The sequence below is a fragment of the Gobius niger genome (genome assembly GCF_951799975.1).
Source record: "Gobius niger genome assembly, chromosome: 12".
NCBI classification, from domain to species: domain Eukaryota; kingdom Metazoa; phylum Chordata; class Actinopteri; order Gobiiformes; family Gobiidae; genus Gobius; species Gobius niger.
The window spans coordinates 6,577,125-6,589,918 of record NC_136863.1 but is presented as its reverse complement, the minus strand read 5'-3'; the positions used below and the strand labels follow the sequence as shown (position 1 = coordinate 6,589,918).

The 12,794-nt window shown below is 41.3% G+C and overlaps 1 protein-coding gene across 1 annotated transcript in view; it reads right to left on the bottom strand.

Moving 5' to 3' along the window:
* plxnb2b (plexin b2b) overlaps nucleotides 1-12,794 on the bottom strand; it is a 307,007-nt gene that overhangs the window by 147,320 nt on the left and 146,893 nt on the right. Inside the window, exons 4-7 of the mRNA XM_079567075.1 lie at nucleotides 11,712-11,900; nucleotides 8,232-8,357; nucleotides 5,773-5,873; nucleotides 256-382 (exon numbers count right to left, since the gene is read on the bottom strand). Coding sequence (XP_079423201.1) covers nucleotides 256-382; nucleotides 5,773-5,873; nucleotides 8,232-8,357; nucleotides 11,712-11,900 — 543 coding nt within the window. The remainder of the gene's footprint in view (nucleotides 1-255; nucleotides 383-5,772; nucleotides 5,874-8,231; nucleotides 8,358-11,711; nucleotides 11,901-12,794) is intronic.

Genomic DNA, 12,794 nt, shown 5'->3' with positions numbered 1-12,794 from the left:
TTAGTTCCACGCGTTGCTTATTCACATCACACACTTATTAGCCCTTTTACCAACATGCACTTTCAAGAAAGACCCCCCAGGCGGTAAAATACGAGTGTGTTGCCTGCTTATTTGTACACAAGCTGTCTCCCCAATCTCAATCAAGCTTCGGACTGGCACAGCGAATACTGCCACGCTCGCTAGCTTCTTACTTCCTTGTGGTGTGTGTGGTCAGATTATTTTACAAACAAAAATGATGCGGCGATGTGTCCTTACCGTATCAGTCTTTCTGCAGGAGAGGTTTGAGGGGAAGAAGGACAGGATTTTGACACACTGCTGCTTCGGGCTCCACAGCCAGCCGTTCTTCTCCTCGGCGCGCCGGCACTCGGACCTCCGTGTGCACCTGAGCCAACAACACACAGCTCTATTTAATGCATAGAAGTCATGACAAAGAGCATAATGACTTCCAAACTATAACATAGATGTTCGGTGTCATGTTTCCTGTCATGTAGTTACCAGATTTACCAGGTTGTTACACTTTATCCCATTCTCTGGGAAAGGAATCTTCTTGAGAGCATTTCACACGATAAAAGTCACCCAAAGCGCTTCACAAGGGACAATTTTTTCCATTCACGCCACACTGAGTGGTGGTAAGTTACACATGTAGCCACAGTGGCCTTTGAGACAGACTGACAGAAGCGTAGCTCCACACAAACACCGCTCACACAGGCACCTGGTTCCATATGACAAATATGACAGCATCGTTAAAAAAAAGTCATTCAAGTATCAGTGTAGTAAACCAGGTATTGTTAAAGTACCCAACCTTACACCTGTTATTCCCTCACAGTCCGATCCAAGTGCTAACCAGGCCCGACCCTGCTTGGCTTCAGAGATCTGACTCTCAGTGTAACATTTCATCCAGTAAATACTGTATATGAGAACAAAAGCATTTCTGTTGTTGCTTTTCTGAGTGTACAAGGAAGTCAGTACAACCGGCATAACATTAAGTGTGAGCTTTTACTGAGCAGAGCTTGCAATAGATGACAGACGGCATCTCGTCATAGAAGGGGGCGTGGCTTCGCCGAGGGGGAAAATAGAATATTTAGAGATACACCATTTTTCACTCTTTTTTACCATTTTTTTGTGGAATATGATCACATAAATAAAGTCAAGTGTAAATCAGGTCCATATGGATATTTTCTCACAGTTGTAGCAAGCGCTAGCTAACCGTTAGCATTAGCCCGATGCTAACATGTAGCATCAAGTTAACATTCTCCGTTATTCATGTATTTATGGGCTGTTGAACCACTTTGCTCCTCCCCATGTCTTTGTATCATTATTTAGTAGAAACTATGTTCATAATTCAGCATTTGTTACAGTAGTTTTTGAATAATTAGAGAACATTTACATTTTTTCAAAATTGTTTTCCCCCTTAACTGTTTTCAAACATGACCATATATGGGCGATTCCAGAGATGCCGTCTATGTCTATGAATACATCGAACAAAACATATATCACGTCACATTACATATCCTGTCCTTGACCATGTGACTCTATTAACCAATCAGGCAATAAAAATACAGCATATTCTACCAGAATATTACAGCTGTTGTTGTTGGTGAAAGATACCTGGGGAAAAACATCCAACTTTCCTTGTTGTTTTTCTTCTTAGCTTTGACCAGTAGCTAAACATTAGGTTTCTAATAAGTTCATTTCCGAACGCTTTCCTTTGAACCCACTGCTAAAATTACTGCAATCTTGCTGATCAATAGGATCAGGTTTGGTCCTTTATGGCATTGTCCGTTATATTGCCTGTGATGTAACTATATTAAATAACCTGAACCGTTCCGCAGGGTGGCTTTATCCCAAAATTGAGGATTAAAACTACACCACATTTAAAATATTTAGTTAATCTTGATTTTAATCAGAAAATCAAGTTGCACAACTTTGCAGCGTTAACTCGCTCGACATCACATTGAAAAACATGAACCTATAAATTAAATGCTGGCAATCAGACTCGACGCGGCCGCCGCGGGGGGCGGGAGCAGCGCTGTGATTACACGTTTGAGTCGCATGGTGCATTTTAGCGGGAGCCGTGATGCATATGCAGGCTCTTTGTGAAGCCGTAGACCCCGTTAAATATGGGCTGATGAGGGCAAATTGCAGCGAGCGGCTGCTCTGCGTGAGGCTGACAAACGTGGACGGCGCGAGAGGCAGCATAAACACACAGAGGGCAACTAAAAACCCACCGCAATGAGACGCTGAACAAACATCCCGCTGCGGCTCTGATAGGAATGTGTGTGGGTGTGGACTTCGGGGGAATAATATGGAGAGATTTTTATGCTTTTATGGTGTAGGGCTGCGCTATATCTCTAATAAAGTTCACGTGACAAAAGATTCAAAAGAGCGTATAGTTTTAAAGTGAGGTGGTGGGCGGCAAGACTTCTTTGCTCTGGTAACTATGGTAACGGTCAAAAAATGTAAGACTTGGTTAATGGCGAATATCTCTGACTGTGCCCAAATGTCCACACTCTTTAAATAGTGCACTATACTCTATAGTGGTCACGCTTTAACATGAAGTAGTGGTTATTTGAGTAAAGTTAAGATACTACTGGTCATATATTACCTATCTAAGTTGCTCAGACAAATTTAACTTAGGCTGAAGAACAGATTCAAAGTTCAAGTACAAGTGAGTTTAAATAAGTGTGTGAATCTTCTTCCCTGTTGTGAGTCAGTAGCACTGTCAATACATCTGCACAGCGCCACCTACAGCTCCAGGGTGTGCAATATAAAGCTTGTGCAAACTGGTGCCAATTTAGTGCAAATACAGTTATAACTGTTGAAGCTAATAAAGAGTAATATAATAATAATAATCCAAAAGATAAAGGTTGTAGTAAGTTGCTGGTATGATAATTGGTCACTAGTGTAAATTTGGTGCCACTACAGTAAAAAATGTAGAAGGTATTGAAGATTATCCAAACACTGCCCATCCATCCATCTTCTTCCACTTGTCCGTTGGCGGGTCGTGGGGGCAGCAATCACATTGCACCAGCCCCTTATGGCTCCTCCTGCAGGTGGTGGGTCCACAGAAGGACGGCCTCATGGTTCTAACCGGGCCTGTTGGTCTCTCATAAGGAGAAAACCGCTCTTTGTCTGACCCGTCACCTAGGACCTGTTTGTCCTGGGAGACCCTACAGGGGCACGAAGCCCCCGACAACAGAGCCCCCAGGATCATTCGGGTGCTCAAACCCCTCCACCACGTTAAGGTGGCGGTTCCAGGAGGGGCCAAACACTGTCATATTTGAAATTTAAACATATTTGTTGACATAAATTTCAAAAAGTAAAGGTTGTAGTAAGTTTCTAGTATAGTCATTGGTAGTGTCACTACATTGAAAACTGTAGAAGCTATTGAAGAGTAAAATCCATAAATTGCTATATTTTGACATACATTTCAAAACAAATGTCCAGATCCAAAAAAATAAAGGTCGTAGTAAGTTGCTAGTGTGATAATTGGTAACTGGTGTAAATTTGGTGCCACTACAGTAAAACATGTAGAAGGTATTGAAGATCATCCAAACACTGTCATATTTGAAATTTATATAAACATATTTGTTGATATAAATTTCAAAATAAAGGTCCAGACCTTAAGAGTAAAGGTTGTAGTAAGTTTCTAGTATAGTCATTGGTAACTGGTGTAAATTTGGTGCTACTACAGTAAAAAATGTAGAAGGTATTGAAGATTATATAAATTTCAAATATGACAATGTATGGATAAACATATTTGTTTATAAACATTTCAAAATAAAGGCCCAGACCCTAAAAGTAAAGGTTGTAGTAAGTTTCTAGTATAATAATTGGTAACTGTTGTAAATTTAGTGTCACTACTTAATTGCATTTTTATGGCAGCAATATCATGATGCTAATAGAGGGGTGTCGCTGATTAAAAACTGTTCTGTCAACAGGTATTTTCAAAAAATAATAAAAGACCGCAATGTGATCTTGTCCCGGGAAAGACACTTCATTTTGTTCATTTCAAATTACAGTGGTCAAGGCGTTTTCCATCCACACCAGCATTTTCGCTCTTCTCTATTTTGTTCAAAAACACATGTCGCAAGATTTCAAGCAGGGAGGCTGATTGCACTGCAGTGTGGAGCACTTATGAGCCATTTTCTCTTTGAGGTGGCCAATTATTTTATTTATAGCTTTGATTTTCATCCTTTATGCGCCCACTTATCTGTCCATTAGGCCATAAGTGAGAGTCTGCTGCCTGTCGTCGTGTACAAATCAGAGGTATTCCATAAGTAGGACTTATTGTCTCTGTAGGAAACAATAATGTCGAACATAGGCGACGCTTGACCGGCCTTTCAATCAGGCCGGAGCCCAGGATTACCGCATTGGAAGAGAAACCTACTGGGCACTAAGAAATCCACTCAGACATGGAGAGAACACGCAGACGTCGCACAGAAAGACGTTCATCCTGTAACTTTATTCCTCATCAGGAGATATTCTGTTGCACTGCTGAGCATACAATGTTTTTGCACCGATTTTGCTATCATTTTCTTCCAGCATCGTGGCGAGTTGAAGGCAGTCGAAGAGGCTCGTGCCTGGTAGTGCGGAAGGTCAGCCACTGGACTCGAGTTTGAATCGTGTAATGTGGGCGGCTGTGAAAAAGTACTCTTGAAACAAGTGAGATTTTCTTGAGATAAGCAAACTCGTCCTTGATTTGAGAGTCTAATTTGTCCATGGGGCAGGATCTTTAGACTCAACCTCTTAACCCATGTTTTAACCGAGTGCCTTTTCTCCAGTTCAGTCCTACCCACATCTAAAGGCTTCTCGACTGGAGCTTACAGACTGTAGGCTAGTGCACCGCCTCATTTGAAAGCTAAGACCTGCAAAACTGATCGTATCTTTTTGGTCTTTTTTTTAAATCACATTTTGAAAGCATTTTTGTTAAAGTGTTGTTTTTCATCCTCGTTTTCTTCACTTTTTTGATGTTTTCTTTCCCAGACGTTTTTAGATTTGGGTAAAGCCAAACTGGAGGAAATGTGCTTGGTTCAGGTGGGGGTTAGCTTCCCCCTAGCTTTAGCATACTCATGCTAACCACGGACTTTTGCACGGCGTATACATTTGCGGAGCTTAAAACTAACTCAGCGGTTGAATCCCTCTAGTTTTCCCCTTTCAAATTATATGAATGCCCAAATTAACTTAGCTTTAGGTGATAAAAGTGTTTTTAAAGTGATAGTCTGGAACTTTAAATGTACTACAAATTGTTTAAAATGTGCAAAATCGACCACCTGGTCTTGCATTTTGATTGATGTTAAGTAAGTAACAATATATATATATTATTTTTTGTAAAGTCCCGCCTACCCGGATCTCAGCAACTAATCAGAGTCTTGCATCCTCCCGCATTGACCAATGAGACGAGCTTTTCCTGTGAACAAGCCTGTCACGCCCAATCAGGAAGGAGGGGGAGGAGCTTGATCGTTTACTTTTAAAAATTCAGTTCCTGTTCTCCTCATTTTGCAAACGAAGACGGGCTTTCTGGTTAAAGAGGGGAGGAATTTGATTGTTTACTTTCATATTTCACTCTCCTCACTTTGCAAACTTACAGACTATCACTTTAAGGCGTATCGGTTCAGTGTCAGATATTGGTAGCTAGTGTATTTTTTCCAATATCTGATAGCAGTATATCGGATCGGTGCATCCCTAGTGTGGACCCTCCCATTCTTCAAAAAATCTCTGACAAAATCGTGTAGCGTGTGCTCAGGAACTTGCATGTGATTTGTGATTTACCTTCCCTCCAGGACACACCAGCCGCAGTACGGGTCCTTCAGCCCCACACAGGACTGGCAGTTCGGCTGTCGACTGCACTCCTGAACCGGCACTTTGGTGATCTGCATCGACAAAACATGATATATGACCAAACAGTACGAAAAAGGAAATACTATTTACAGCCCAGGTAAAACTGCTCTCATTCACAAGTAGAAGTAAAGCACCAACAAAGTAAGAGAAACATCATTATAGTGGAAGTAATGGCACAAGCTTGTTCACGTTTTCAGATTTTCCATTTCGGTAATAACGCGAGTAAGAAAGGAGCCATGTGCAGGATTCAAATTTCAAACCTGTGCATAAATTTAATTGACTAAAGGCGTTTCACCAGGAATTAATCAAACTGCTGAAATAATTGAGCCGACCACAGCCAGACGTGCAAAAGGTGCAAAGGCGACGAGATGAAAGCTCTTTCTCATCTATAAAGCTCAACCAAACATGCTGAACACGCCAGTTCACTTTTCGAAAATCTACAAGGCGAAAAAAGGGTAAAGACACATTCATGAGATTACAGTGGAATGACTTGAAAGAGAAAGTGTAAAATAAGCAACTTCACCAAACAGTTTGCCCTGGCACCTGCTCGCTAACTTTGATAGACAGATACTCTCATTAAAGACTGTTACAGAGAGGGTATTGTGCTTTTTGCTGTTTTTTTTTTGGTAACACCATCAAACACATCTTGATTGTCTTACACTTAGTTGGTCTAAAACAACAATCATATTCTCTTTATTTTCTTCCTGGTTTAACAAGTGTTCCGTCTTGTCTTTTATCCAAGTCGTTTCGCAAAGAATTTCTACACATTTTTAGATGAATTTTCTGTTTGTTGAACACATTCTGCCATCATTTAGGGGAATATAGTAAATATATAAGCGTAAAGACACAGGTCATGTCATGTTGAAACATAATCTTGGCTGCTACAGTAGTCGCATACCGTAAATTCTGGTCTATTGAGGGCACCTGAATATAAGCCACACCAACATTTATAATTTTTTATTTTATTTTACATACATAGGCTGGAACAGTCTCTAAGCAGCAGCTGTACCAAGCGCATTAGAAGCAGAGCCGTGGGAACATATTTTAGTTAGGGGGTGCTGAGGGACAAAATTTACCCCAAAAATGCTTTTTCTGCGCATATTTCCTATTTATTAATATTGCCTGCAGTTCCCAAATGATCCACCAGGGGGGCTGCAGCCCCCTCAGCACCCTGGGTTCCCACAGCCTTGATTAGAAGTGCCATCATCCACTGGAAATACTGGACTTTTCTCTTCGTGCGCGGTCCATTTTACCAAGAGAATGGCGCCGACAGGTACATTCACTTTTATGAAAGTGTGTTTAAGGAACAGGCCATCGTTTTTACATACTGAGACATGTTCTTTCCTGAGCTTGGACGAGTTGATATGTAACTCTCTGGTGTTTGTGCGTGCGCTCAGTCACGAAGAAAACGACCCCGATGTATTCCTATAGCTCCAAACGGGGGTGAAGCTGGAAGCTACCACACTCTTCCACGGGCACAAAGACCAGACAGGTACGTATCAACTCGTCTAAGCTCAGGAGTGTGGCTGTGTTTAGAGACACCCTCCTCAGCATGTTAGCACGCACAGCAGGACCCTCCATAATATTTCAGCGGTGAGAGAATGTTGGTGTCGCTTTAGATTAAGGTGTGCTCATTAAATATTAGTAATCATTTTAGGATTAGGGTAAAGATTAAGGTTTGGGGTTGGCTATGAATAAGCGTATTATTAAATGGCCAATTAGTATGTTAACAGATAAAAGTATAATAAGCAGTGTGCTAATACTTTACAAGCACATTATTGATACTTATTAGCACCTTATTAATACTCAGCGAGCACACCTTAATACTAAGCGTTACCAAAAGGTTTTCACTCGAAGCCAGCTATAGCCCTCCGATCCAGTGGACAGAGGTAGAGGGAGATAGGGTGACACATGACACAAAATTCAGTATGACCATACAATTCTATAAATTAGGCGCACCGTTGTATAAGTCGCAAGGTTCAAAGGGCGGGGAAAAAGTAGGAGCTTATAGTCAAAGAATTACAGTAATTATACAAGTCTCTCCTATGGTGCAAAGCAGGGACTGCAAATTCGAAACAATTTTGATTCATTGTCCAGCCCCAGATGAGAGTTTTTTTGAATGAAAATGGGTGGTACAAGTAACAAGGTAAACCCCTCCCGACTTTATTGATATAAATCCAACTGCTGCTAAATAACTGATTGTTGATGATGGGAGAGAAGTGAAACATCCTCCACACTAAAACAAGCCGGTACAGATGACAATTTAGGAACAATGGGGAACTCCTGTATGACTGAGAGCTTACAAAATAAGTAGAGAAATGCTTTCATGAAGAGAAACAACATTTAAAAATCTAAAGATATGGATTTTTACTGTATAAAAGTTCACGTACCTTCTTCTCTGTGGTGATGTAGAGGTGGCTGTGGCTCAGGTCGAAGAACAGGTTCTTGTTGACCTTCTCTCTCATGGGGTCGGTGAAGGCTTTGCTGTACACGTACGGATCACCGGTCAGATGGACCTAAAGCAACATGAGGAAAATGTGAGAGAAGGGAACAAGGCCAGTAACTACAGAAAACTTCTATAACGTTAACACCAAGCATCATCTAAGTTCAATGAACAGAGGAATCATAAAAATATTATGTGCACAGTACAATATGCGATATTCGAAGGACGGGAGAAGAAAACACAACGGCGTTCTGAATAAAAGATGCATCGAGGAGCAACCAGAACTAAAGCAAGTTTAAAAGCAATTTAACCTCTGAAAAAAGGGCAGTCGAAATCTAAACAATACAATTTAAACAACGCAAAAGATGGAATAAACTGGCAATAAAACACAGTGAAAACAGGACCAATTCACAACTTTTTCTCAACTGAATGGCCAAGACAAAAGAGTGGGTCTCGACTGAACCATTTCCATGAGGTGAATCTGAACTCAGTGAGGCAAATGTTATACTGTATCTTTAAAGGGACTATACAGAGTTTAAAAATGTTAAAATTATGTATTTCTCCCTCTACATGTTCCAACAATGTCCTAATGTGTAGAATGAGGCCAAACCTGTTCACCACAACTGCCTCTAAAATCCTGCACTGTCACTCAAAACAGTGTTACTTCGGGTCCGAATTGCCGTCATGCACGAGCTTAATATAGAAGGTGCAGTTACATGCATGACCTGAGGTGGTAGTAGTGAGTATAAATGGCTAACTTGCATCTAGCCCCTTTAACAACAGTTTCTCTCAAATAGTGGGTCAGAACCTAAAAGTGAGTCGCACTAGCCTTTCCCAGGGACAATTTCTCATTCTTAAAGTGAGTTTTTTTGATCATGGTTTTAGCTTTACAGGCTTATTTAATTCTTATTGACAATTTGTGGAAAAAATACAGCGAAATTACATGCAATCTCAAAACTTATTTGGGCTGCATCATGTCACACTGATAGAACAACAGCTTCTGAAACAGGTGTAGGCTGTCACAATGCAATGGTTGAAATTTTCTTTGTTCAGCTAATCATGTGCAACGGCATTGCAAAGTGAACATCATAATCAGCGTTTAAAAGTGTCACGTCAGAGCTGTAAAGTGAGGAGTTGGCCTTTTCTCTCAGTCTTTCTCCCAGAGCGACATAAAGCCTCACATGGAGCACATAATGTTATGTTAAAGGGGCTAGAAGCAAGTTTGCCATTTTGTACTCACTACTGCCACCTCAGGTCATACGTGTAACTGCACCTTCTATATTATATGACCCGAAGTAACACGTTTTTGAGTGACTGCAGATTTTAGAGGCAGTTGTGGTGAACAGGTCTGGGCTCATTCTACACATTAGGACATTGTTGGAACATGTAGGGGGAGGAAAATACATAATTGTAACATTTTTAAACTCCGTATAGTCCCTTTAAGAACAGACAGAAACTGTTTGGACAGACCTAAAAGCAGCAGCAGTGAGCCACTGAACAGTTATGTGCAGGTCACTGTATCAATAATTACTACCACATTAAATATCAGCTAACATGAAATTTATTACAAAAACACTGTGTTTGAGTATGGTATGTCTAAAAGCAAATAGCCAAATTAAAACTCATGGAAGCTTAAAGGAGCTATATCCTGCTATTTTAGCCATTCCAAAGTTAAGTATAGGCATTTATATGATATATTGTACCTCTACCATTATGGAGCACTCATTTTTGTGATAAATATAAGTGTTTTCTGGAGGTATTTTTCAAACCCGGAAGACACAACGCTTCGATTCAGTTAACTCCGCCCCCTCTCTCCGCGCATACAACTTTACCGTAATATAAATAAACAACAATAAGTGAAGTTACTTCACGATGCAGTTATATGGAGTTGACATCTGCAACACAGCTTCATAAATGGCTAACACACATGCTAATATGCTAACACACAAGCTAACCCGCGTTTGGATTGACTCACCCTCTGCTCCATCGCTGTTTACATTATGGGACTCGCGTTGGTTATAAAAGTTAATCCACTTTGGTTCTGGCGAAGGTTCACCAAACATCCATCAGTGACAATCACAGAAAAACACCATTTTGGCTGATAGTCGCTGAATCCCGGAGAAAAAAACAGCTGAGTGGCCTCTTCTTGAAAAAGGTTGAATATAAACTCCTCGTCCTCGTAGCCAAACGCGCTTCTTTTTCTCCGTCCGTGACATTATCGTTAGGTAAGAATAAAAAACAGGTGTCCAGAGTAGGTAACGAGCTCCATCTTCACAGCTGCAGCGCAAACATGACTGATCTGTTCAGACGGTTCAGACGCGATGTGTTTGTTTTGGCCACAGCTGACCTGGAAGCACTTCGGGCACATTTTTTTTTTTTTTTTTCATTTTTTACTCTTTGTCTCTCTCTTACGACAGAAATAATGAAAAAGCTGTTTTACAAATAAAAATCAGGCCGTAAGCATAGAATTAAGACATTGCATTACAGACGTCGAGCACTTCCGTTCCGTTGTTACGACACAACTGAACACTCAGTCGTTCACCAGGAGAGGGAGGAGCAGCTGCTCAGAGAGCAGGATTTAGGAGGATTACTGAGAGCTGCGTGAATGAAGCCGCAAACCACTCTGGGGGTGTTTTTGATAAGGAAATAGCATAACAACATGGCTAAAAGCTCCAAAAAGTCGATTTTGCATGATATAGGACCTTTAAAACAATTTACTGTAGGTTAGTACATTATAGCAAATAATAAAAAACAAAAGTAAGTATTTTCCTCCCCCTACATGTTCCAACAATAATGCATTGGTTTTATATAGCGCTTTTCTGGACACTCAAAGACGCTTTACATTGCACTATTCATTCACTCCATACTCGGTGGTGGTAAGCTACTATTGTAGCCACAGCTGCCCTGGGGTAGACTGACGGAAGCGAGGCAACCAGTCTGCGCCATCGGCCCCTCCGACCACCACCAACCACTCTCTCACGCATTACATTCGCTAGGCTTCCTGGTGTTACCAAACGGTCTCCCATCCAAGTACCGACCAGGCCCTTCCCTGCTTAGCTTCCAAGGTCTGACGGGATTGGGCATAGCATAGGCGGTATGGCCACAAATGTCCTAAGCTGTAGAATGAGCCCAGACCTGTTCACCACAACTGCCTCTAAAATCCTGCTCTGGTGTTAATTCGGGTCTGAAATGCCGTCATGCACAAGCTTAATATAGAAGCTGCAGTTACACATATGACCTGAGGTGGCAGCAGTGAGTATAAAATGGCTAACTTGCATCTAGCCCCTTCAACTCTTTATAAAAGGCCCCCGATCAACACTGTGTTTTGCATTTTTGGCCCCCGCTCCAAATGAGCTTGAGACCCCTGCTCTCCGCGGTGACAAACCAGAACTCGAGCAGGCTTAGAAGTCTCCAAGTGGCCACTCACCTTGACCACCTCTCCCCTGCTGTTGCCCAGGAAGGCGACGGTGTGGTCGTTCTCCACAGCCACAGACACCGCGGTGAGCAGCCCGGGCCTGGTGAGCACGGCCGGGACCTTCAGACCGTACTTGGGCATGCTGGCCAGAGGAGACCCGAGGAAGTCCGCCCCGCATTTGTACTGCTCCAGGCTGTCCTTCTGCAATACAGGAAACAAAAGGAGTGAATACTTGCTCTTAATTTGATCAATAAAGCATAAAGGCAACTATTGAGGACGAAAGATGGATCAATAAGAAACATTAAAATAAAGAAATAATGAAAAACTTAAAATTATTTGGCCGACTGTAACTTGAGGTCAATGCATTTTTTAGTGTGGAAATGACTGGCATGAATATGAGAAACTATATGTATTGCCAGTTTTCTTTAATTTTTTCAGTTTCAAATGAAAAAAAGGAATTTTATGTGTAAACAATTTCTAACACACGATCAAAATTAAGGTTTAAATGAATGCTTTCATTTTGTTGACTCATTGGTGACAAAGATTTGTGGATTTTGGCAAGGGCATAGGTTTGGTGCTACTATTGGTGGGGACACTTTATGCCCACCCCAAGATAATGCCAGCTCCTCCCCTCCCCTCCCCTTTGATCTTTGTGAAAGATCGCACAATGTGAATGAAGTTGGTGGGGAAAACTTGGCCATCCTGAAATATTGGTGGGGACATGTCCCCATGGTCCCCACGCAAACTTACACCCATGGATTTTGGATCTCATAGTAATTAAATCAGCTAGAAGTAGGAGAAAATGCATGCAAAATCTTACATTTTGGTTTGTTATGTGAGGTTCAAAACACAGTAAATCAGGCAAGGAGTTTGATATTGAAAAATCCCTCTGAAAAACCTTTCAAAATGTTGTTGACTGGGATATTTTGTGTTTGTAGGAGCAACTAAAGAGAAGCTCTTGTTGCAATAAAGTAATGAAAAACTATTTGTTTTCTTCAGCAGACTTCCGTGGTTGGCATCTTCCGCAAAAAGTCATCATATTTGATATAGGAAGTCGAAAACTTAAAGGGATATTTCAGGATTTTTGACATAGGG